The sequence below is a fragment of the Sebastes fasciatus genome, chromosome 8 (assembly GCF_043250625.1).
Source record: "Sebastes fasciatus isolate fSebFas1 chromosome 8, fSebFas1.pri, whole genome shotgun sequence".
Lineage (NCBI taxonomy): Eukaryota > Metazoa > Chordata > Actinopteri > Perciformes > Sebastidae > Sebastes > Sebastes fasciatus.
In genome coordinates, this window is record NC_133802.1 from 18,547,446 (window position 1) to 18,572,631 (window position 25,186).

A 25,186-nucleotide genomic window follows, 5' to 3' on the forward strand; every position below is an offset into this window, starting at 1 on the left:
CCTGTATTTACCCTCTGTCTGAAACGCTCCGTTTTAGCGCATTTTGACGGAATTGCAACAGAATCGCGTTGCTAGGCAACAGCTTGGGTCCATGTGTACTTCCTGTCAGATGATGACATTCACATACACTGCAACCAGGAAATAAACTGGGGCGCATTTAGAATGTTTATGTTTAAAATTATGTCAAGGGTCTAAATATTGTATATTCGTGACATCACGAATGGGCAGAAATCCTGACAGCTTGTTTCAAATGCAGAGTTTCTGAATACGGGCTGTGTGTATTTCCCTGTGGATTGAGTGTTTTGATACTTTCACAGTATTTATATAGGACTTAAGACGGCTTTATAATAAAAAACATTAAAATCTCACTTTTTTATAATATGGCACCTTTAAGATTAGTTGGTAAGAATGAAAACCAACAGGGCTCTATAACCTACTGAGAGCTGATGAAGCTGATGCGTGTTAACTCTCTTTCTCTCTGCCTCCTGCCTCCACCATTAAATCCACTCCACGTGTATTAAAGCGACAATGAGTGTGGAAAAATAGGTGTGGATGTGTTTACGTGCATTGCGATGGAGTCAAAGTGCGTGCTACTGTGAGTAAATGTGGGTAATGTGCTTGTCTGAACCCAAGTACCTGCTGTGCTGGCAACTAAGAACGTCCTGGCCCCCGTCCAACGTGGGGTTTAGTCAGTCATACATGAGTGTGTGCAAATGTGTGTCCTGGCAGGATGTGCGTTTCTGGTGTATTCAAACAGTGCTGTATAAAGAGGACAATAACAGTCCTTCCAGTGTTTGAGTAACCTGTTAGCAGCTGGCAAGTCTGAGCCTCAGTCAGACAAAACAACAGATCAATTTTTCATTCAGTGACCGGGACAGAGGAAGGGAGGCGGCGATAGACAAAATAACAGACCCGCTGTGGAAGTCTATTGAGAAAAGTGCTTGAAGGGAAAACAAAAACCTTCCTTTTCTATCATGTTCACCTTTCACACACATGAATCCCACAGTGAGAGAGGCCACTGCTGGTGTTAAGTGTGTAGTATGATGAAGCTCCTGTGGCATTACATGTTCCTGCATGCGAAGGTGTCAGTGCTAGAGTACTTACAGCGATGAGGATCTGCGTGCCGCTATGGACGACCTCGATGTACTGGTAGTCCATGATGCAGCCCATGACAGTGATGTAGGAGTGGCTCTCCGTGGTGGGGACCCCCGGAGCCTGCGGCATCTCTCTCCTCACGCAGCCCGGCCCGTGTTCGCTCCACCAGGAGTGATGGGCAGAGATGTTAAATGTCAGCAGGTCACTGTCCTGAAAGGAGAAAAAAAACAAAACGTCTTTTTTTGGTACGCTATTCATTACTTATGATGTACGTTCATTTATTCTTTATGAGAAAAACAAGGCTGGATCACAGGTGATGTTGTACAAGCGGCAGGGGGCTTATCTCTGGACACTTGCGATAGATATTTGATGTATTTTTTATCAATGTTCTTCTTCTTCAAAGGGTTGGTTCAACCAATTACAAACTAGACTAACGTTGAATTCACACAAGAGCGGCGGCAAAGTGCAGCCTTCGGCAAGCTGCCACGGAAAGTCTATGAAAAGCTGCGGCGGCCGCTCCCGAGCTCGGCAAGCTGCGGCCGTTTGATTCTGCGATGATGTGCAGCAAACAGAAGTTGAGAAAAGTTTAACTTTTAGCGGCATATTGCAGAGAATTCCCCCAGCCAATCGGTAAACAGATCCTGTGACTTCTGTGACATGTTGACTTATGCTACAAAGAATTTCTTCCCACTTGAAACACATGAAAACACCTCCTGGCCGCAGAAAAATTTTATTATTGCGGTGAGTCGCACTTCGCTGCTACCTGCTGTGAATTCGGCGTAAGAGTATGCTTAAATGATCAAAGTCCACACAATAGTTTAACTAAAACATTTCACTAAAAACCACAAATGTCAACCTCAGGGAGGCGCTAGAGGAAGAGTCAGGAGATCATTCAGGATTCATTCATTCTCTTCCTCTCATCCTCCCATGAATGTCTGAACAACATTTCATGCCAATCCATGCAATAGTTGTTGAGATATTTCAATCTGGACCAAAGTGGTGGACTGACCGATATTGCCATCCCTAGATGACGTGCCGCTAGCATGGCTAGAAACACATTTTCCTACTTACCATGAGCTGTGTCTAGCCATGTACATAGTTTGGGTTTTATTTGCCCAGCGTCTTTAAGACTCCTGCTGTCACCCCGTAGCACTGACGGGGATGCAATTGTGTTGGTGGTGCTTAAAGCTTTGAAAAGAATACACTTAATTCAAAACAGCAATGTGTCTTTCCAGAAACAATGTGTCTGTTTCTCAGGATAATCCACAGACGTCACAGTCAACAGTTTTCTTTGGAACTACTTCCTAGTGAATAAATAATCCCTCTGAAAACTGTTGACAGTGTGTTCTGTGGTTTATCCAGAGTAACAGCGGCATTGTTTCAGGAAAGAGGAAGTTGCTGTTGAATGTTTTTAAATGTAGTTTTTTTTTCTCAGTGCTGTGAGCCCTACAAATGTACCGGGCTGGAGGCAGAACTCTCAGAGACTGAGAACCAGGACAAATAAAACTAAAAATATCTGCATGGCTAGATACCACCAAAGGTAGGTGAGAATATAATAGATTTTCTTTTTCATAATTTGGGTGAACCAACCTTTTAAGAGTTCTAACTGAAGATTGACAACACATATGACTCGCCTAAAGACCATGAGACACAGGTTACGAGGACATGAACCGTAGTCAGACGGAGCCAACCGTTTCAGAACTTTTTAAAGCTGCTGTCGGCAACTTTGAGCAAATATGATAAAGTAAAGTTATTTTTATAAAATGGTCACTATATCCTGACAGTAGTGCATGAGACAGATACAAATCAGTGTCCTCCTGTGCTCCTAATGGCATTTTGCAAGATTTTAACATGCCCAAAGGAAAACAACCAATCAGAGCCGGGGAGTCTCTAACACAGTCAACGACGTCAATCACTTCTCGCAAAACTCGCAAACTCTGATCAAACCATCAAACTAGGCACCGCTGATCAAATATGAATGAATATTCTGTTACTGTAATGCCTATTTTTCTCCTTAAATGTTTTCAGAGACATCTTGTAGCGTACTGTTTAGCTGTAAAATGAGAAAGTGGGCGGCTGGTGGGTGGTGCTTGGTTTTGGCTGGGCTGTTTTCAACATGGTGGCTGGGTCACAAACTTTCTCATTTTACAGCTAAACAGTAAACAGTCAAGATGTTTCTGAAAACATTTGAGGTGAGAAATAGGCATTACAGTAACAGAATATTGATTCATATTTGATCAGCGCTGCCTAGTTTGACCGTTTGATCGGAGTCCACGACCTTCAAGAGCAGTGACTGACAGCTGCTGTAGAGACTGCTCGGCTCTAATTGGACACAGAGGCACATGATTCTTTCACAGATTACCCGTCTCATGCACTATTGTCTGGATATAGTGACCGTTTTATAAAATAAAAATTTTTTTTTTTATCATATTTGCTCAAAGTTACCAACTGCAGCTTTAAGCTGCACCACATCAGTGCCGCAACTTTTAGATCAAGCATTGTATGCATGTAGCTCTTGTACACTCTGACGATGTTCAATTTGCACAGAGCCATATGAGCCCACGCACACACCAATCAATACCCCAATACAGCAATCTAACCCCGCATCTGCTCCTCAGTGACAACACATGCATTATTAACAAAGCCGAGCGTTGTCAGGAAACATCTCTGATTCCTATCAACCCCCACTCACGCTTACATGTACACACCGACAACACATACTTATCGCTGATATCAACAACCGTAAACAACAGAAATCTGTGCAGTCAGTGGAAACAACTGCAACAACAGTCATGAACAATATTAAAATGCTGCTGCTGTCTATTATCCCTCTTATTCTTCATGTTGATTACTCATCAACTCCCTCTGTCTCCATTTTCCTTCTCTGTCATTCGGTCTCACACAGTCACAAAAACAAGGGCAGCTGAAGGTCAATAGGTAGGATTGTGAAGACTAATGACTTGACCGATGCCATTGATTGAGCCTGCGAGCTAGGGAAACCATCTCTATCCACGCTGGAGCCGCACTCGCGACTGTCGATATTGAGGCTTTTGGCAACTTACTGTCAAGAGTGTTATTGTTATGCTCCAATGCACCCCAAAGCACAAATCAATCTCTCCATATCATAGATTCAAGGTTCGTCCACTGATACTGCTCAAACTATTTTCTTTAACAAAAGTCAATACATATTTGGAGACGTTGCTATTACCGGAATCACCAGAGACACAAGGCTTTTTTTATAAAAGCTAAATATCAAATGATTAGAATCATATTTCTCGTGATTTATTGTTTCTGAAATACAGAGAGGAGAGTTTGTGTTTGTGTGATCACATTGGGGAGCGAAGCTCAGTGGCTAACTGGGTGTTGTAGACTCTTCTGGATCTGACGAGAGTCTCATATTGACTTAGATTTCATAAAGGTGTGCATGCACGGTGGCTGCATATTGATTCAGAAGCGAGAGAGACTGTTGAGGGTGGTCTGCATGTCTAAAATAAAGTCTGTAGTCACTGTCTGTGAGAGAGGGAGAGAGAGAGAGAGAGAGAGGAAAGCTGGGGACTACATCCACACAGAGACGGATGAATCAGAAAACTTAATTTAAATGTGAAAATATTGTGTCCATATCAGCATTGGGCTGTCCTTCAAATCCCTACTTAATGCTCACAAAGCAATCTGACAAACATAAATACGGGTTATTGATAACGCTGTATTGTGTGATCAGCTATATTGGCAATTTATATGAGCGATCACAGAGATAGAAGCAGTGTAGGCATATGTTAATCCACACTAGACGCAGATTCACTCACACTCAAATTTCATCAAGTCAAATTGATTGTGAATTCTTTCATATTCATAATCAGATCAGTCTAGTTTTAGCTTTAAACAATTTTGGGTAACAAAAGCTATAACTATACTAGACTATAGTCATCTGTAGATTATTTAGATTTGGAGCAAAGTGGTGGATCAACAATTGCTGCCAGACAGATATGTTTGCTATTCAGATACGTGACTTGTTTTGTGTATCGTTCTTTGCTGATATCAAAAGAGAAAAAAAAAAAAGTGAAATATGAGAAAATTATTGAGAGATTTGTTAGAATCAGAGCTTAACATGCTGGGTAGGGGATCCGGTTTGATATTTTGATTCAATGACCATTGATCCAATATATCGATGCAAAGGGAAAACATTGATAAATAACATCATCTTTAAGACACGCCCTTATTTTGAAATTCTTCTTATTAAAAAGAATATGTTTTTTTTTCATTTAAATGTCTGGAAGAGCCCAGAAATAAAATTGTCAAATCATATTTTAACTGCTTTTTGTGAGTTGATATAAATGTAACTGATTGTGTTAAATGGACATAAGATATCGTCCCTTATTACACAGCTTTGTTGAATACTCGATTCTGATTGGTCAATCACAGCGTTCTACGGTCTGTTATTTCTTTATATCAGACCGTTGCTATGTATAACAGACGGTTGCTAGGGATGCACTTCTGATGTCAGACTCTGGCGGTACCGTTTCTGTGTCAAATTATTGATTTCTTAAGTAAGTAGCCGTGTAATAAGCGGGATAATGTACGGCATCGCCCTGTTGGGGTTTATTTCACAACAATGACCGGCTCGTTGTACATTATCCCTCACATATCGATCGCAGGCCCCTGAATTGAATTGAAATCGTATCGTGGCAGACTTTGTGATACCACAAATATCGTATCATTGTCCAATGAATCGATATAATATCGTATCGTGATGAAACTTGTGATTTACACCCCTAATATTTCATATTTTACTTATTGGAAAACATTTTTGAAATGCTCAGTTCAGGAGTATGAAAGAAGCTTTTTTAAATTCAGACAGCTTAGTGCGAACATGTCCAAAGGCTCTGTGTCTGCGGTCGCTGTGTGCCGACTGTGAAGAGAATGAATAAAAAGGAGAAGCCTTGAGTGAATGTTTAAAACAGAGGTGTGTGTAGAGTAGCAGGGGTCTGTCTGTCTGTCTGTCTGTCAGTCTGTCTTGCACCATTGGGGGAGGGGATAAGGGATCAATAGGAGGTGACAGAGCATGTGGCATATGACTCTGACAACCTGCCCCCTCACTTTGACTGCCTTGCCACCCATACACCCACCCCACCCCCACACACACACACACACACATATACATATAAACACACCCTCCAGAACGGTCCTGTCAACATCGGTCAAGGCTAGCCGAACAGAATTAGCTGACTCGGTTTTATGATAAAACATGTTGGGGACCTCTCAGAAAGCCGCGTGCCAAGTTTGGTCGTGCATGGGGTGTGGATGTGTGTGGGTGGGTGTGTGCGTGCGCTCCATTAGCCAGCTCTCCTCCTGGCCACCATATGCAGAGCTGGGAGCCCAGGCTGGCTCCATCTGTCGGGTTAATGCCCAGCCTCAGCCCCAAGCAGCTGGCCCCTACAAGCCTCATTATTCTGGCAGGAACCACACAGGAGAACACACAACAACACACACACACACACACATATATATGCAGCGAGAGACAGACACACTTGATGGAGCCATGGTCTATCACACAATGACAAAGTCGCCCGAGCTTGGGAAGGTGTTTCTGAAATTAATTTTGGCTGTCTGAACTGGTGTGAGATGAGCGTTGGCTACATGAACTCATTATTCTCAATGGTCAGGTGGGCAATTGGGCAAGTTTACCCATCAATAGCCAGCAGAGGAGAGGAGGAGGAGGAGGACGGAGGATGAGAGAGAGAGGAGTACGCTGAAGTGAAAAAGGCAAGATATGAAAGTTGCCGAATAAATTAAAAAAGATCAAAGGAGCAGTGAGCAGAGTGGGGGAAAAAATGAAGAAGACAAGATGTCAGGAGGAGGGAGGGTGGATACGTTTACAGGTTGAGAGGTGACCACCCAAACACTTCTCTTTGTCTGGATAAATACGCATCTAATCTGCACTCAGGAACCACAGGGGGCTCCCCAAAGATTTAAAAGAGTGTACGTGTGAGTGTGGTGGCTTGGGAGGGAGGATTTTTTTCCAGATTATTTACCTATTAAGCTGCGAGCTTCCACTCGAAACTCAACAGGGAGGCGACTGTCAACAGAGATGCACCACACACAAACCATTTAAAGGAACATTCTTCGAGCCAAATTATACATCTGTGTCGAGCAGTTGTGGGTGTGCATGGCGCAGATTCCTAAAGGTTAGGGAGTGATTTATAGTTTGGTGTAGGATTCATACTAGATGGCGGCGTCATGCATTCATTATACACTGCAAGTAATCGTGTTTACTCGGGCTGCATTTGTGTTTCACACCAGGGCGTTCAGGCTTGACATAGGCACAAAGCACCAGGTAGCAGTGCATCGTATCTAATTATGGCTAAAATATATTCTCACTGCCAATAAAGCTCAAGAATGCTTCAATGCTTTTATATTTCACAACAACAATTCTTATTGGAGCAGTTAAAAACACATTGGCACAAGGTCAGAATTAAAACTGAATAATTTTAAGGGGAAAAAACTCAGACTTGAGGCCTTTTCCTGGCAAAGACAAGTGCAATGTGTTTTTTCACCTGTTTGATCGTACTATAGTCAGTTTAACCCAAGGTTAGCCGTTTTAACCGTAGCTTAACTGTTGCCAAGTAGCAGCTATAATAAGTATTATTGCTACGGATATGGGCATGATAATTCATCTTGTTCAATAATTTAGGATGGTGATAAAACTGTACTGTTATAGACTAATCTGCCGGCTGATTAATGTGTTGCGCTCGCTAGCGATGCCCTCATTCAACACGTTCTCATCCCAACTCGTCACATACTGGTGCTTTGTGACGCCCCATGGCATCACTTTAGGTTTAGGCAATAAAAACCACTTAGTTAGGATTAGGAAAAAACATGGTTAGGCTTAAAACTGCTACATTTGTAAAGTGAAAATGACACTGAACGTTGTGAACACGGACGCGAACAAACAGAAGATTGTAACGTGAAAGTGAAACTTAACACACAGGACACAAACAGCAGTCTCCTGGTTTAAAAACCATGTGTTTGTTGGACCCATCCACCTCCCCTCCTGCCCGTCCGGTGTGTGTCTTTCGCTCTTTAAACTACGTCACCACACTCCCTGCGCACTTTCTCAGAGCATTTACTATTGTTGCGGATGGGATCACATTGTAGTTCACTGAAAGCCTGGTGCGGTTCATACAGGCGCTAAAGGGTGCCTTGTGCGTTGGTGTCAGACGCCGAGGGGCGTGACAAAGCCTGGGTATTTGACGCCCTGGGAATGAGAACGGGCTGCATCGTTACTGTGGTAGCGAAGCCGAACTGAACGCATTTTCACTGACAGTGACAACAAAGATGTTTGGGGTGATCACTGTCAGTAGTAATCCCTTCTGAAGGTAACCTGTGTGAATGTAGAAGTTGTCAGCTTGTTTACTACTGCCCTCAGGCCGGATACCGCCAGCCAATGAGAAAGAAGTATTTTCTGTGGCCATGGAATAAGCGTACGTCAGTCTATGACGAAGTTCTCGACGCGTCTATAAAGACAGCTACAGTGTAAGTGGTGGTGCAACTCTTTAACACAGGAATATAAATCAGGCTTCACTCCCCCACCAGCCTCTAACCGTGACCTCAGAAAGAAAAGAACATTCATCACAGTGCAGACAAAGACAAACCGACTTGGCTAACGACAGCAGATGGAAATGTTGAAAATTCTCACCTTGGACAGGCCTCCTACGTCCAGGTAGAAACAGATGATGAAGACGTTCCACGCCACCCACAGAGCAGCCCATACTGTATACTGGAGGGCAGAGACACAGACAGATTAGCTCCATGGAAACGAGATGAACTGACCAGAACAGGAGGTGCAAGCGACTGAATAACATGGCAGGTTGAATGAATGAGCTCCTAAACAAAGTCAAGTCAGTGGACAGTGTCCTCCCACACACACAGACACAGACAAACACATTCTCACATACACACAAATAAATTAGCTTTTTAAAGGTGCCAGTAAGTTCAGCAAGTTTATTTGAGCCCTGAGGGAGCATCACATTTTTTTAACAGCTCAGGCTGAATGAAGTTCACGACTTTATAAAATTGTACAGTCAGACAGCCAACTGTTGACAGACACAGAGTGTTATTCACTGACACACAGAGAGACAGTCATCGTTATGACGGTTAAATCCTCTGAGTCACGATGAAGTGTGTGTTTAAAATGTCAGGGGTGTCAGAGGAAGAGCGGAGGCCGAGAGCAGCACCTTCATAAAAACATACATGTCGAATCATGAAACCCCTTAGCTTGCTCTCTCCCATTTTCCACTTGACATGAGACAATAGCTCAGCTTTCCCCTCCTTCCTGTCCTTCCTGTCCTCCCTTCCTCCGTTTCTTCATCTTTTCCTGTGTTGCTCTCGCTTATCCTTCCTCATCTCCCCTGTCTCTCTTTATTTACTCTCATTTCGCCGTATCTCTTTCTCGCTCCCTCAATCTTTTCCTGTCATTAACATCACCATCTGTGCTTCCACTAATGCTGCTGAAAATAGGCTTTTAATGCCTGCGATGAATGTTATGGTTTAAAATAAAAACTGAAGTGCATAAAAGCGGCACATTTACGGAGCTTCATAGTGACGTTTTTTAACAAAAGGAGTGCGACAACAGGCAGCACATGCTTTGCACCGTGTTTCAAAGAATGACCTTCTCTGTCCAGAAACTCAACGCTGAGTATAAATCTGATGAGCTCCTTAGTCCCCCCCAACACACCCACCCCCCCTTTAATTAGCCCTAATTACCACGGGATTAGAGTGATTTAAGGGTGTCGCACAATGCAAAAGGGAATGCAGCACACTTTGCAATTAAAGAGGAAAGGCAACATGTCCGATCAAATGCACAGTGATGCAAAGTGAAGTGACACTGCTTAGCAAAAACCTCCAGAAATAGGATTATGTGACAGACTGTACAGAGTGAACTACTACTCTTAAATCAGAGTGGGATGATTCACTTCTATCACAATACTTGCGTGGCGATTCAATATGTATTGTGATTCGATAAAACAATTTATTGCGATTTTTACACTAGACCATGGGAAAAAGTTGAATCATACACTTCTAGGGACTTTTAATTTGGTAAATATCTAAATTAATAGAGTAAAAATGTTTGATTTTCAGCATGTATGTAGTCAGAGATGTCCTGAAGTCAAATATATCAGACATTAATTATTACAAAGACATTCCCCTCACAAATTAGTGGCGTTTCCTTTTTAATTTATAAGGGACATATAATGTTTTATACTTCTGGTGAATATAATCCAATCAATCTTATTTCCACATATGTATTTTGTATATACAGTTCCCTGTGATAAAACCTTATTTTGAAAACCGGACGTAGTCACACGTGTACACTTCCTCTAACTTCGCCAAGTCTGTATATAGCTCTCCGTAGCTTGCCCGTTAGCTTTGTTCTCTTTATACATCCATGGTCGAGTCCATCGGGGCCATTTGACTGTATTTAACATAAATGTCAGTATATGGGTGCCCTACAGTTGTAGCGTCGGCCGATTTTACCACGGAGATGAGTGACAGCTGGCTTGACCGCACGTTACCGCAATATGATAACGTTTCCTGTCCATGACAGAGTTGGCATGCAGCTTTAGCCATCAAGTCCAGCTCTGCATTTCCTGGCAATGTGTGAACCCCAAAGTGTTTCCATACTTTACTGTATGTGTAGTGTTCACCACTTTGGATTTAAAATGTGAGGGTGCAGGTCGGTTCCTTCTCCCTCTGCAGAGACTCAAATAAAGCAAATATATTGATTCCGGCATTAAAAAATCTATTTTAAAATCGCAAAAAGAAAAATCACGATACACAGGTGAATCCATTTTTTTCCCCCATCCCTACTCTTCAGAGCTGTGTACTCACCGCCACAATGTAGCGCGGCCGGTACTGGATGGTGCCAAAGAGGCCGAGGATGACCATGATGATGTGGAAGAAGTTGGCGAGGATCGGGGCCCACTGGTAACCCAGGAAGTCAAAGACTTGTCTTTCTAAAGCCAACACCTAAAGGGAGAGAGAAAAGAAAAAAGTTATCAGCTCGACATGTTCTGGGAGCAAAGTGCCTCTCCTGCTGCGACAGTGAACTCTTGAGGTTGCCAGACCATGACGCAGCCCTAGAAAATATGGCAACCTAGACACACACACACTGCCAACTTCGTCATGCACCGCTCATAGTTTATTGAGGGCAATAAACTATTTACCTCAGGGCAACTGAACCTACATTGAGCGAGCAGACATTAACAGCTTGAGCGTTCACCCTCCGACTGTGGGAGCGCCAGAGGTGAAGACTGGAAGTTTTGTAAAATAAACAATGACAGATTTATCGATTCAACCCCCGCTGAGCTAAAGAGGCGCTCACTATTGCCAAAATTCCTGCCAACGGCCTCCAGGAATAAGAAATGCTCTGGGAACTTTCCGGGAGGCAAGGAGGGCCTTCCTTAATAATAATACCACTGCAGAGAGCTTAGGCGCTTATTGAAATATGTGCTCGCAAACGACATGTATGCATGCACATTCACATGGACAAATAACATGCATAAGCAAAGTTAAACCCTCGACAAATGAAAAGACAAATTCCACAGTTTTCTGCCCTTTCCACTTCTACATCAACAGCGTTTTCCACTTCTTTTTACATTGATTCATTCAGGATGTCCTTTTCTTTTTCTCTATATCTACCTGAGCTCTTTGTGTGCAACATTTTGAGCAAAAACCAAACAAAGCAATTAGAAGCTTTAAGACTCTGAGTCCCTATTTGCATCAACTCAATTAGCATGCCATTTGAGGGAAAGTACGCGGGGCACAGTACCATTTAATTAGAATTCCATCGCCAATCCAATTCCATTTCCAGTGTGTGTGTGTGTGTGGGTGTGTTTGTGTGTGTCTCGAGCAACGATGTGTTTCGTTGTGTGTCGACATGTCATTTCCAGCCAAGCGCTTGAAGATGGATGAGGGAGGGAAGAATCTCGTCTCTGCCGCAATGATAAGAACGCACCATCGAGCACATTCACACACACACATCACACACACATCACACACTCGATACACAGCCATTTTCCTAATGTAATGGAAATGTTACCAGCAACCCGATGAGACATTGTGACAGGCAAGGGGAGGGAGATGATCAAATACTGAGTGATAATTAAAAATGAACACTCCTTTGCACAGAGGGCGAGGGCAATAACTCTGCAGACGGGGTGTGAAGCGCCAGAGGTCGCGGCGAGTGAACTGCGACCCGCATCAAGCATTATCATACCCAAAGTCAAGGAAGAGCTCAGCAATCTGAAGATAAAGCCTTCACTCTAATGGAAGGAGGGGGAAAAAAAGGAGGACGGATAATGGCCGGGAAACGAAATTGAGACGGATGAGGAGAGTATTATGAAAAAAAAGACGGCACGAAAACAGATAAATGGAGAGATGAGAGAAAATGCAGAGGAAATAATGACATATGCTAACGTAGAGCGACTGAGCTCCCTCCCTCTTAATAACCTCTGTCTATCCGCTGGATAGAGGGGCTGAGGGAAATGAATAAAGTCAAAAGAGTCATACATCTTCTGGTCAGCTCTGGGTCATGGTTAGAGCTCAATAAAACTTGTGCAGGAGGACATCAGGAAAGATGAGGTTGGGGAGCTTACAGGACTGACCCTTTTGAACTGACGACATTTGTGGAGTGATTAATAAGCTTTGGCTTTTCAGATTCATGTCTGGACAAACATCAGAAATAATTCCACAGCTTTTTATGAAGACATAAGGCGTTATATTAATGAGAATCAAGACCAGTGTTTTGATCAAAAGGACAAAAGTGTGAGAGAGGTGATTTTACACCTGATCAATGACATTAATGAGCTAATCTTAAAGCTGATTAGAGGTGGACAACATCATTAGGTAGGCAACCATCTGGGACCCCAACACATAAAGACACCTAAAGCTGCAACAGTTCAATGAGGGTTCAACGTCAATGTCCACATTCATCTAAGCAAAGAGCAAGAGGAGAGCAAAAACAGATAAACAAGAAGCTTAAAGGGATAGTTTAGGTGTTTTGAAGTGGGGTTCCATATGTCGGTGTGTTACCTACAGTAGACGACGGTCGCCACGCCCTCAGTTTGGAGAAGCAGACAGGAGCATTGGAACGGTAACAAAGCAATGTACTGCTTTGGACAGGGCCGGCAGCAAAACTTATTTTAGCCACCTAAAAAAATCTATATCAGTTTAACTGTACGTTATATTTAGAATATTTTCCGACGGGGAACTGAACTGAAGGTGAAACTTTTCTACCCTGTTTGAGTCTGCTGGCTGTGAAGAGAGCATAGATAAGTTTCACTTTCAGTTCAGTTTACCGTCGTAAAGAGCTGTCTGACGGCAAGATAAAGCGGTGAAAATATTCTAAATATAGCGTACACTTAAACTGATATTGATTTTTTTAGGTGAGCTTTTCTTTTAGGTGGCTAAAATACGTTTTGCTGCCGGCCCCGTCCACGGCACTATATTACTTTGCTCCTGAGTCGGTACTCCTGTCTATTTCTCCAAACTAGGGGTGTGCCGACCGTCAACTACTGTAGGTAATACACTAACTATGGATACCTCATACAACCCCACTTCAAAAAAACCAAACTATCCCTTTAACTGACAAAGGAAGCCTAAATATGTCAGTATGCTTCATCAGAACTGTTTATCAGATGAATAGCTTCTGAACCACAGTCCCCTCACACCTTTCCAACGTCAGATAACGTCAGGGGGAAGGTGTCCAACAATTTCTATAACTCAGTTAGCTAAAAGTAATACACAGCATAATGTATATTTGGACCTTCTTTGTCCATTTGTCAAGGTCTGTAAAATTGTAGCTCCTTCTACACCACATGGGGAAAAGATGATGGGTTGTAGTTTATCTCATGTTGAAGATAGTGCAGCTGAGCTCAAATGTCTTCTGGTAATCCTGGTGGGAAAAAGAGAGACCCAAAGGCTCTGCAAAATCTGTTAAACAGCTTTTATTCTATTTGGCTGGATGAATGCAAATAGCCTTGGGGTCTTATCTGGGTGTACTTGGCATCACTCTTTTTTTCATTACAATAATGAAAAGCCTAAAAGAATGAAGACATTTCCATCTGCGGGGAAGCTCATTTACACCTTTTCTTCACCTAATCAGCAAAATACAATCTGATTATGGTATTTACGTTAACTGTAGAATTATCTTTGTCTCCTTCCCTTTTTTTGCCTGACACTACACTGCTGACTAGTATTCAAACATTCACAAGAACACACACTTTGCCCTCTTCACACATGCATTCCTACATGGACTAGGGGGCAATAGTCATGCTAATGAGCATGAACCTTCATCCATCCAACACACATACTTTAGATCCCTTGATGTATTCATTAAACATGGCCAAGGACCCTCGCCCTGAAATATCTCCACCAGTCATTGAATTAAAGAAGTGTATAGGCATGCCTGAGGGCCGTGTGTGTGTGTGTGTATGCTCTGAGCTGCTGTAGTAAGCCTATCACGTTCACTGCTAACTCAATAATACACCAAGATGACAGCAATCAATCAAGAATAGAAAGGCCTCTGCCCAACCCGACACACACACTCACACACACACACACACACACACACACACACACACACACACACAATCGCACAAACCCATATGGCACAATTAGCCCACAATTCATAGGAAGCAGGTTACTGGAGAGTGGGGCAGAATTTGATCAAAAGATACCAACGCTCTTCCAGGAACAGTAAGCCGGCTACATAACGGTCCGTAAAAGCCTCCCACCGACCTCCTGCGAGCACAAATGACTCCCTCTAGGGTGACGGGATCTCTTAGTGTGTATTTTGGTTTCGGGTGTGTATGTGTGGAGAAGCATGTTGCCCACACATACCACTCCTCCCGCCGTAAATACTAAGCAATTAGGGGGGTGGGTACGACAGCAGGATGCAACAAGCCCCTCTCTCACCTCCACTACTGCCCATCCTTTGTTGTTTGCTCCATCCTCTTCTCTAAATCTCTCTATCGTCAATTATTCCCTCCTTCAGCCACATGATACCAGATTACTAACAAGGATCGTACAGCTCAGTCTGTTAGATGATGTTAGCTTGTGTATATTATCTCAGTTTCTAGTGGCTGTAAAGAACACAAAAGTGGACACGGCTTTAAACGATAATCCCTCCTTTCCTCGACACCCAAATTGAGAACATCAAAGTCCCCGAAACATTTCAATCATCCCCACCTTCTTTAACGTGAAGAAGAAGAGAGGGAAGTGAGCCACGCATAAAAGAGTGATAAGAGGATCAGAGCGAACGTGTCTGAGAGGGAAAACGTGTACGCTGGATCTGCATCATTTTAGAGCTAATTAAGTAAGATGTGCGTGTGTGCTCAAGATAAGTGGCTGAAATGCATGAAAAACAGTCTGCTTTTCCTGAGCATCCGAGTGGGATTTCAAGCAGAGACCAAAACATGTGGCAGAGCGAGTTTGACAGTTGTCTATGATTAGTAACTCAACTGTGTTGTCACAAGTTAGTGATGTGCAGTATGGTAGGACACACTTCTGATGAGGTGTTAGGCTGCATTCACAGCAAATCCGGCGTTGTGCGATCCGCGGTCCATATTGAATTGGGGTAATACTGTATGTTTGGGCTGCAGCTGCTACAGGGGGTGTTTAAAAAAAAAACACAGCGGCCTGCAGCAAAAAAAATAGAAACAGATTCTACTTTTGGAGAAAACAACCCAACATCACGCTGCGGTGGCCAATCACGTAACCAGCGATCCAGAGTTGCACAGCCCAGCCATGAGGGAACAAAAAATGTTAATCGCCGCAGTCAATGGGCCATTAAAAGTGACTCTCCCACACCGCCGCACAACCCTGCGTCGAATTGCCGCAATGCCTGATCTGGCGTGAATGCAGCCTCATGCTGAGGTGTGGGAGTGTGACTTAAATGGCCCATTTGTGTGACGTCATGTTGTGAACTTTAACCCCCCCAATCCAGAAGGTGAACAATGAAATGTTACAATGCTACATGGTGAACAAGGTTCTTCTTCCCATGGGCATCTGATTGCCGGTTACGTGATTGGCCACCGCAGCATGACGTCGGGTTGCGTTTCCCCAAAAGTCGATTCTTTCAAAACTTTTCATTGCAGGGCAGCTGTGTTTTTTTCCGGCATCCCCACCACTAAACGCACTACCCACATTCAAATGAATGGGAAGACTGGTGCTTTCGCCAAAATGCCTTATTTGGCGTGAATCCAGTCTTAGGAGCTGATGACAACCCCCCCGCCAGCCCTCCAGAGCGGGAGGATGGAGGTGACTGGTGACCCTCTCATTTTCACAGCTCTCCACCTGAGCCTCCAGATACTATAAATCACACCAGTGTTTCTGTACATTTCTGTGTGAAATGTCCTCTGGTAGCATGTTACTGGATGTGTCATCAGGATCTGAGGCTTTGAAGGGGGTCTGTGTGTCTGTGTGTGTGCGTGTGTGTGCCAATTCTGTATGACTTTAGGCTGCATGAGTCAGTCTCCTCTATGCTCAAACATATAACTCTGACTCACACAGTCAGGGAGAAGAGCGACATTGAGGAGGAGATGTGAGGGTTGAATTACAGAGAATCACTATCACCACTTTATCTCCTGTTTTTTATCTCAATGGACTTGCTAATGGGTAGTTTTTACTTAAATATACAAGCACGCATTAGCCAATGAGGCCAAGCCCGATAAAACGACAAGATTCAGAGGAGCAATTTGCATTCAATATCCAAATTACCGGTTCTGTTTCATACGTGTTTTGCACTCCAACTGGCAAACGTACTTTACTGCCTGCTGGGAGTCACTGGGAGTGACTGCAAGGGCAAAGCATGGCACATTATAAAAAGCCAGCCAGCCTCTGATTCATGGCTTGCATTTTATTGTCTTTCTCTTCATATAGTTTTGACATAGAACTGTGGTTTTGATTTCCCCCGCAGATATGGATATTACCTAGCAGTAGCACCACTTCTATGAGTGCCTGTGTAGCCCTGTGAATCAGTGGTTCCAAATCTGGTTGTTGAGATCCCCCCCCAGGGAAACGCAAAACACAAGTCTGACGGGGTCGGCAGATGGTTAACAGGATAGAATATCAGAAAAACATCTTTGCCATACAAAATCTGGTTTGTTTTTTAGACTTTCTTCTTTGCATTTTTCTTGTGAATTGCTTGCTAAATGTACCTCTCCAGGGCTTTAAAAAGAATTCAGACAAAGAGAGGAGGAACAGAGGAGGAGCATCTGGTGAAAATCTACTCACTCTTAGAACTGAGACCTGTGCTGCAGAGATGTTCTCGCCTAAACATCATATTCTACAGACTTCTTCAAACAAACAAATTTGTTTTTGTACAGATCCCAGCAAAAATCACACCATAATCATTTTAATATGTTTTTCAATGATAATGAGAATAATGATTTCAAAATCATTCCCTTTAATCATATCGCTAATGCAATATCGGTGAAAATCATGCAGCCCTAATATAGTTACTGCATGAGCAAATATCTTAGGAGCCTATTTTAGTAAAGTAGATGTAAAAGATTTATGCTTTAAATGACAATTATTTTTTTTAATTTGATATTAAATTGGTTCAAAATGTATTATCTTTTCAATATCTATCTGCCAGTTCACTACAGAGTGTTATATTGTTGTGCAGCCGGGAGGACAAACATTTCAATTATTTTTTATAAATTTGAAGTATATAAACTAATTATTTTCAGATTGGGTCCCACATTTTGGACTGTTAAACCTCTAAAGCCGCAGTTATGATTTCTGCACCGATATGAGCTGACGTGGAGTAGTGACGAGGTAACGTTTACTCCATGCGTTCAAACCAATATTCCTCCCAAACTGTAGGGGGCAGTGTATCGAAAACCCACGTCTACAGTATGGTTTCGCCCATCCGTATCCACGTGGCAAGAAAATGTCAGATGTGCACAAACAGGTGAAAACAGGGCTGCGTCTGATGGTGTGCGTCAAGCATAAATCAAGCTTTAGATGTAAGAAACCTGTGCTGAGAAGTCACAAGCGCACATGGCTTCATTCTTTAGGGGTTCACCAGCCAAAAAGATGGGAACCACATCTCTAGCTATCCTCCCCAGCTGAGTACAAGGGGTACAATACAGCTCCAATGCCACCACATTGAGTAGTGAGTGCATTTTGCTATTGGATTAAACGATAGGGAAAGCCGCTGGAGGGCTGTACACACAAACTCACAGAACTGGTGTTACTCCAAGTAACTACTATCCTGAGAGACATCAAACAACTGCTCTATTCCAAATCTAAATTAGGAGAAAGTCACAGAGACAAACCATGAATCAGTGGGCTGGCGGGCTTATTTTTTCTTTTTTTAAATGTGCCATGCTTTGCCCTGGCTTGTCTTTACTCTGTGACTCCCAGCAGGCAGTAAAGTACTTCTCAAAAACTTTCTACAATCCAATTTTTCACCTCTCGCCTGGGTAAAGTCATTATGCGCTGGTGCCTGCCTGGTCCTTGTGTAACTAATGGTGCCAATCTCAGCGTGTGTGTGTGTGTGTGTGGCTTTCATTGGGTACATGAAGGGTTGGATAGATAGATAGCCCTTGGTGGTGCCTGGTCTAGCAGAGCTGAGACAGGGATTAAGAGGTAGGGTGCCTTCATAAGCCACTTTCTTCATCACTGTTTGAAATATGGTCTGCACAGTGAAACACACAGCAGCGAGTCCCTTTGTACTCCACTAAGTATCGCTTGTTTTTGCGTACTGGTGCTAAACAGACTCAGAGTGAAGTGCTCATTGCAGCTCTGGTTTGTGCAAAGTGGCTATTGAGAGCCTATGAACCAAAGAGCTCTTTATTTAAGATGAATATGTTAAACTCCTCACGCTCTTAGTGCTAATAACATGCTAATCTCTCAGTGCTATTGGGAACACACAACGCACAAATCCGTCCCACTGAAAGAAACATGATGAAAGCCAGTGCTTTGAACTGAATCTCCCTCTGGACACGGGCAAACTACTTTAAACTTTGCAGTTTTGTTTCGTGTTGTAATTTCCTCTCTGTTGCTTTTGCTCACTTTTAATCTATAAGCATGTTCTGGACTGGACGGTGGAGTCCACAGTCAGTTTCAGTTCAGTTCAACACAGTTGAGAGGGCAGCTGAGTAGAGTTCATTTGAGCTTTATCAGTTCAGTTGAATGAAGCTCTCCCCTCTCCGTACACAGTCCATGATCAGACCATTGAGAGGAGTTTCCCTGCCGACTGGCCTTGTTAGTGGTTAAAGTCGACTCACTCTAAGACACTCTGACCTCCTTTCAATGTCTCCATCTGCTACCCGCTTTCCTCACCCCGCATCTCATCTCCTTTGCTTTTACTTTCAACCATTTTCATCCACTCTTTTAGGTGCACATTGAATTCGATTTCCCTCAGATAAGAGTAAAGGTAGAATACAAATAGGTTTTGCAATCAGCCACTGAACTAGAAATGTGCACATGCATGGGTGTCTGTCTGCATTACAGTTTCTACTGTAATGTGTAAAGTGGGGATGCACCAATCCGACTTTTTCAGTCCCGATACGGATAATGATACCTGGGCTTTGGGTATCGGCCAATACCGAGTACCGATCCGATAGCAGTGTTTGATTAATAAGCTGTATGCCTCACTGTGTGGAAGTGACTGGGATCATGCTTTTATGAGTAAGGCAACATCAGGCTTGAATTAAACATTGCTTTCCTAACTTGGTAAAACAAAATGTAACAAACAAATACATAGATACCTGATGTGAATTGTTATTTACTATTAAAATAATAAATAGTACACCAACAACTTGGTAAAGAATCTTCAAAATTAACAGGAATTACAATTCAACAAATTGGTCAAAACTTAAACAGGAATTAAAATTCCAGTATATAATGTAAAGTATATAGTAAACAAACATGACATTTTATTTAATAGATCGGCCCCATTGTGACCGATATCCGATCCAGCTATTTGAGTCAGTATCGGCCCGATATCCGATCCAGTATCGGTATCGGTGCATTCCTAGTGTAAAGATTACATATATTTAATCTGCGAGAGAAAGAAAAACAAGTCTTACTTTTATCGCATCGCTAAAATATGCCATGGGCCTTTTTTCACAGAGCACATTTTGACATGACACCGAAGGAAAGGCACAGGTGTAAATTATAAAATCAACGATAGTTGAATTCAGTTCCAGAGTCTTTGTATAAAATGCATGTTGGTTCACTCTCAAAGCTTACAGAGCCATCGTTAATGTTTTTAGTAACACCTGTGTTTTTCTACTACGACAAGTGAAAATGTCACGCTGTGGAAAAGGCTACTGAGTGCCAAAATACTTGATGAGAGGCAAACAAAAACAGAATAAAGGACTGTGACTGGCAGCACAGCAGAAAGCAGCTTTATATTTTTAGTTTGTACATAACGGCATCTTGCTATACACAGTCGTAACACCTAAATAAAATAAGTAGGGCTGCCCCCTCTTAGTCGACTAATCAGTCGATTTGGTTTTAGTCGACTAAGATTTCTTTAGTCGATTAGTCGTAGAATGACTTATTTCCAAGAAACTTATGAGCACATCTGTTACGTGTTGTGTTGTGGGTTTTCTGCTCCCTCTCCTGTGTCTCTTCAGGTGCCGCCTTCCCCCGCTGTGCAGCTGCAATGAATGGTTGTACGCGGCTGCGCCAAATAACCCATTAGGGCCGGGCGGTTAAGAGACCAGGAGAGAGGAGCAAACGGGGCCAGTGGGCAGTCTTACAAGCTGTGTGTTGGTTGTCTTTGCATGACGTGTACCGGGGTCAGTAGTGGCTCTCTTCTAGAGGGAGTGTGTTTGTCCGTGCGGTTTTGGTCTTTTGAACTGACACGTGGTTTGTGGTTAGTGTTACCAGTTTCGCTTTCTTTTAGAAAGTGGATTTCATTTGATCATTGTACACTTTTCATTTATTGTTAATAAATTGTAACATTTGTTTGCACACATCCGTTGCCCGTCTCTTTTTCCCTGGGTTTATTCTATTGTTACCTCCTCCATCCCATGGACTGTAAACAGGGGAATGTAACAACATCTCTAATAACTCAATCAACTAATCGATTAGTTGACAAAATCGTATGAGTGTTAGTCAACTAAGAACTTCTTTGGTCGAGGACAACCCTAAAAATAAGAAATGTGAAATTTAAATAAGCCCCTTGATACGTATTTACATGTGTTCTTATATGTAGTAATTATGCCACTGCCTTTTAACTACATCAAGCTGTGATTGAGACGTTGCCTGTGTTAAAAGATCAGAGAATGAAGATCAGAGAGGACATGTGTAAAAGAGGATTCCAACAAAGTGAACATTACATCTTGTTTGCATGTTAGTCATATAGTATCTAATCTTTTGCTAGAAGAAACATAACGTTCTTAACGGTTAACCTGTCCCACGTCTAAACTGCTTTCACGCTCACTTTCTCAGTAACAGCAGCCTGCACAAAACTGACGAGACAGCATTTTAAGGTTTTTAGCACACAAATCAACAAGCTGACTTGATGATGATGAAGCAAGGTTCACGGAGATATCACCCAAAATTTGTACACACAGTGACAGCAGACATCCTTCCTCACACGGCTGGTATCTCTCGTAAAGCGCTTATCTCGCTCGCTCTCTCTTCCTCCACTTTGCCGCCAGCCAACATTTTCTTTTAAGATTATCTGCAAAGGTGGCAGCAATGTTCGGATGATTACAGGCTAATTTAGACTTTGCTGCATCAACTTGAAGAGGAATGCGGCGGCAGCACTGCTGTTATGATTCCAGCCTCAACCCAGGGGATTAATGTCACTTGTGAGGTTTTGTTTCCTTTTCTTGTGGCTCCAAATTCCTTGTTTGTTGTGTGGGTGTCGTGTGGAAAGACGAGACAGCAGACCGCAACACACACACATACACACAGATACTTTGATTTTTCAGAGGAGATGACGGGAGAAGAGCAGCAGGACAAGAATACAGCCATGGATAAAACCCAAAACACACCAACAATGGATAGGGTGGAAGGGAAAGTGACGAAATGAGAGCAGCTTAAACCAGCCAATCCTCTCTCCCCTTCTGCCTCCCCATGTCCCAGATCTAACAAAAAACTGTTTAGGTTTCGCCCCAATTAACAAGTAGGGAATTTAGCTGCGACAGAGAGGAAATTCTCATCAAGAATACGCAGTCAAGAACGGCAAACAGCTGTCAGCAGTTTGTACCCTCCGGCTCTACTTTCCATAATTGAGTCAGTAATGTTGCTCTTTTCATCATAATACCATCACTCTTAATCTTTCATCCACCAGCAGAGGAAGTTATGCCGCGCGCGTCCCTGCTGTCCGACCGTTTGATCACACAACACAATTAGAGCATACACATCCGTGAAGTCATCAGCCGCTTGTAAAACAAGACCAAAAAAAAAAACAGTGGGGGGGGATTTGAGTGAGATGAATATGCTTTGCAGCCATTCAACTGAATGTGATCTGTCAAGATAGTCATCCCAGCTGTGGCGCTCCCAAAGCAATTTATTCGATGCCACGCTATAACAAATGACACCGCTGGAACCGTTGGAATGGAAAGAGAGAAATGGGCTTGCAAATAGTTGGAGTTTTATCTCCATTATAGCTTAATATTGCAGTGTCACTGATGTGGAACACACACACAGTCGAGCGCACTCACACACAAGCCTCGGTCTGCGTGGATGGGTTACATGTGCACATGCTCGCGTTTGCCAGCCCAAGGTTTTCACTATAACCACATAATTAATGGTCTGTTAAATTGAAGACATTAAAAATGGCGAGCAGTTGTAAAAAGGGCCACCAGGGACAAAGAGGAGATGGGTTTTCCAAGAACACACATATTATTATAAACCAACATGCACGCAGCGAGGGCAGCGACTCCCGACTCCGGGGAAGGTCAAGAAACAGCAGGAAAGTTGCCACTTCTTCACAATTAGCATAAAAACCTGGCTGCTTTAATCTGTGTTGAACAAGCAAAGTCATACAAAAGTATAAATAAGCACATTTGGGATAAAATTTGTGCCAAGTAAACCACTTGGCTGTATCCGACCGGTTGCTAGGTTGCATTTTGGGTGGGTCGTTTTTGTGGTGAGGTTAAAGGCTATGTATGTAAGAGGAGCTATCTTTAGAGTGTCCCCATGTTCAGCCCCCTGAGGTCCTCCACCACCACCACTCCTCTCTCTCCTCAGCACGCTATCTCAGATTTGCATCATACATTCCCATGTCTCCCTTTTGACAGGTTGGTTTTTATCTCCTGCGGGCTCCTCAGCATCTTATTGTATACATAAAGGTTTCCGTGGTAACAGCGCACCAGAGAGGAGGGAAAGAAAATGAAAGAGAGGGGGAAAAGGGGAAAGCTATACATAGAGATCTCAGGTCTCCAGGGTCATGCTCATAATTGGCCCAGAGTGAGAGGTCGAGCCGCCGACACCCATCCCCCCCTTTTTCTCTCTCTGTTTCTCTCCACCTTACTATCTGCATCTCCCCTAAATCTCCAGTGGCTCTGGCCCTGCTGATAAATCAGCCGGTGATCAATAATTCAAGCGTATTCCCAGCAGGGGGAGAAAATGGGGAAGAAGATGTCGGAGGAGGAGTAAAAGAGAAAGAGAAAGGAAGATAAGACAAAGCCTCGTTGTGTTTTAACAAAGGGTACGCGTTAGGGGCGGAGCATTAACAGTCATTACACATTCAAGCGGCGCTTCTCTCATCCCTGAGTACCCAGGTTGCATTAGGCTCTCAGGTGAGATGACGACACACTGGAGGGAGCTCCCAACAGTCTGAGCTGTGAGTTTGAATTCATTATTCAGTCACCTTGGCTTCCTGACCTACAACACACCATAAACACATTCCCTTAAACACTAAAGGCTGTTTGTTTAATCAACTTTTTTTTTTGATGGGGCTGCTATTTGTGGCTATAAGGCAAGGACCTGTCAGGGTCCACTATTCTGTGGATGAGGGTTGTTCAGGCATAGCAATCATCACAGTTCGGGTCAAGACCACAATCAGCGCTGAACACCGGGGGTCCATTTGACAGCACAAGTACAGCACTCACACATACACACACACACACTGTACTTAATTATGTCAACCTGCGTGACCTTCAAAAAGAAAAGAATAAGGGCTCAGAGACAATGGAAGACAGGGTTAAGACCTTCATTTCTGAAATCACACAAACTACTGGAGCTTCTGTGGCCCACCGTCACATACTGTTAGAGCCTCCTGCCTTCAATCTCCCACTTTCACAACGTCGCTGGAACGAAAAAAAACATGAACCCTCCTTTAAAAGGACTGGAAATTTAAAACATACTTTCTTTTAAGATTAGTTGATGTTATATATGATGATGACCTAAAGATCCGTCTTAAAATTGTCTTTTTTGCTCATTGTGTGAGCAGCAGCTTTTAATCAATATTCATGTAATTTTAATTTGTCTGAACTGCAGCTTTATAATGAATTAATCTAACTAGTTACTGATGACAAATAACAGAATTTCTACCAATAGCTGTGTCCTTCTAAATGTTAAGCTGCTGAACCATTTCAGCCAGCAGGCTTCAGCAGGCTCGCCGGCATGAGACGGCGCCTTGGGGACCCGGAGTAATAAATGTGGCTTCCAGTCTAGGACATAAGTGGGCTCGTATCAATTCAACATAGATTTCATTGCTTCGTTTTTCTTTATATCCTCGCTTAGACTAGTGTGTGGATTTATTTGTTTGCCTCTACTGCAGTAAATGTAATTGCTTCTCTTAGTAATAATGGAGGTTATACAGTATATGTCAAACCAGTGTCTGTACCCATAAATTCTACAAAATAAGAACTAGGGATCATTTTTTATTAGAAATTTGAAAAATTTTTGACGACACATCACAGCATTTAGAAAAAGCGCTACACGAAGCTCACAAAACAACGGAGACTGTTTCCAGGGGACACTAAAAAGTGATGCACATGGCGAGGACATGCAGCGTTTGTTGTTGCCTTTTCTGGATTATCAAGATATTGAAGTTGTCGATCCGTCAGTGGTGGAAAATTACCTAAAATTTGTTTTTTGGCTTATTTTAACATTG

The 25,186-nt window shown here is 42.9% G+C and overlaps 1 protein-coding gene across 2 annotated transcripts in view; it reads right to left on the bottom strand.

The window, feature by feature from the left end:
- The window catches only part of nkain4 (sodium/potassium transporting ATPase interacting 4), a 54,998-nt gene that overhangs the window by 23,847 nt on the left and 5,965 nt on the right, over nt 1-25,186 (bottom strand). For both annotated transcript variants that reach the window (XM_074644085.1, XM_074644084.1), the window contains exons 2-4: nt 10,981-11,118; nt 8,789-8,869; nt 1,105-1,305 (exon numbers count right to left, since the gene is read on the bottom strand). In XM_074644085.1, the coding sequence (XP_074500186.1) occupies nt 1,105-1,305; nt 8,789-8,869; nt 10,981-11,118 (420 nt within the window). The remainder of the gene's footprint in view (nt 1-1,104; nt 1,306-8,788; nt 8,870-10,980; nt 11,119-25,186) is intronic.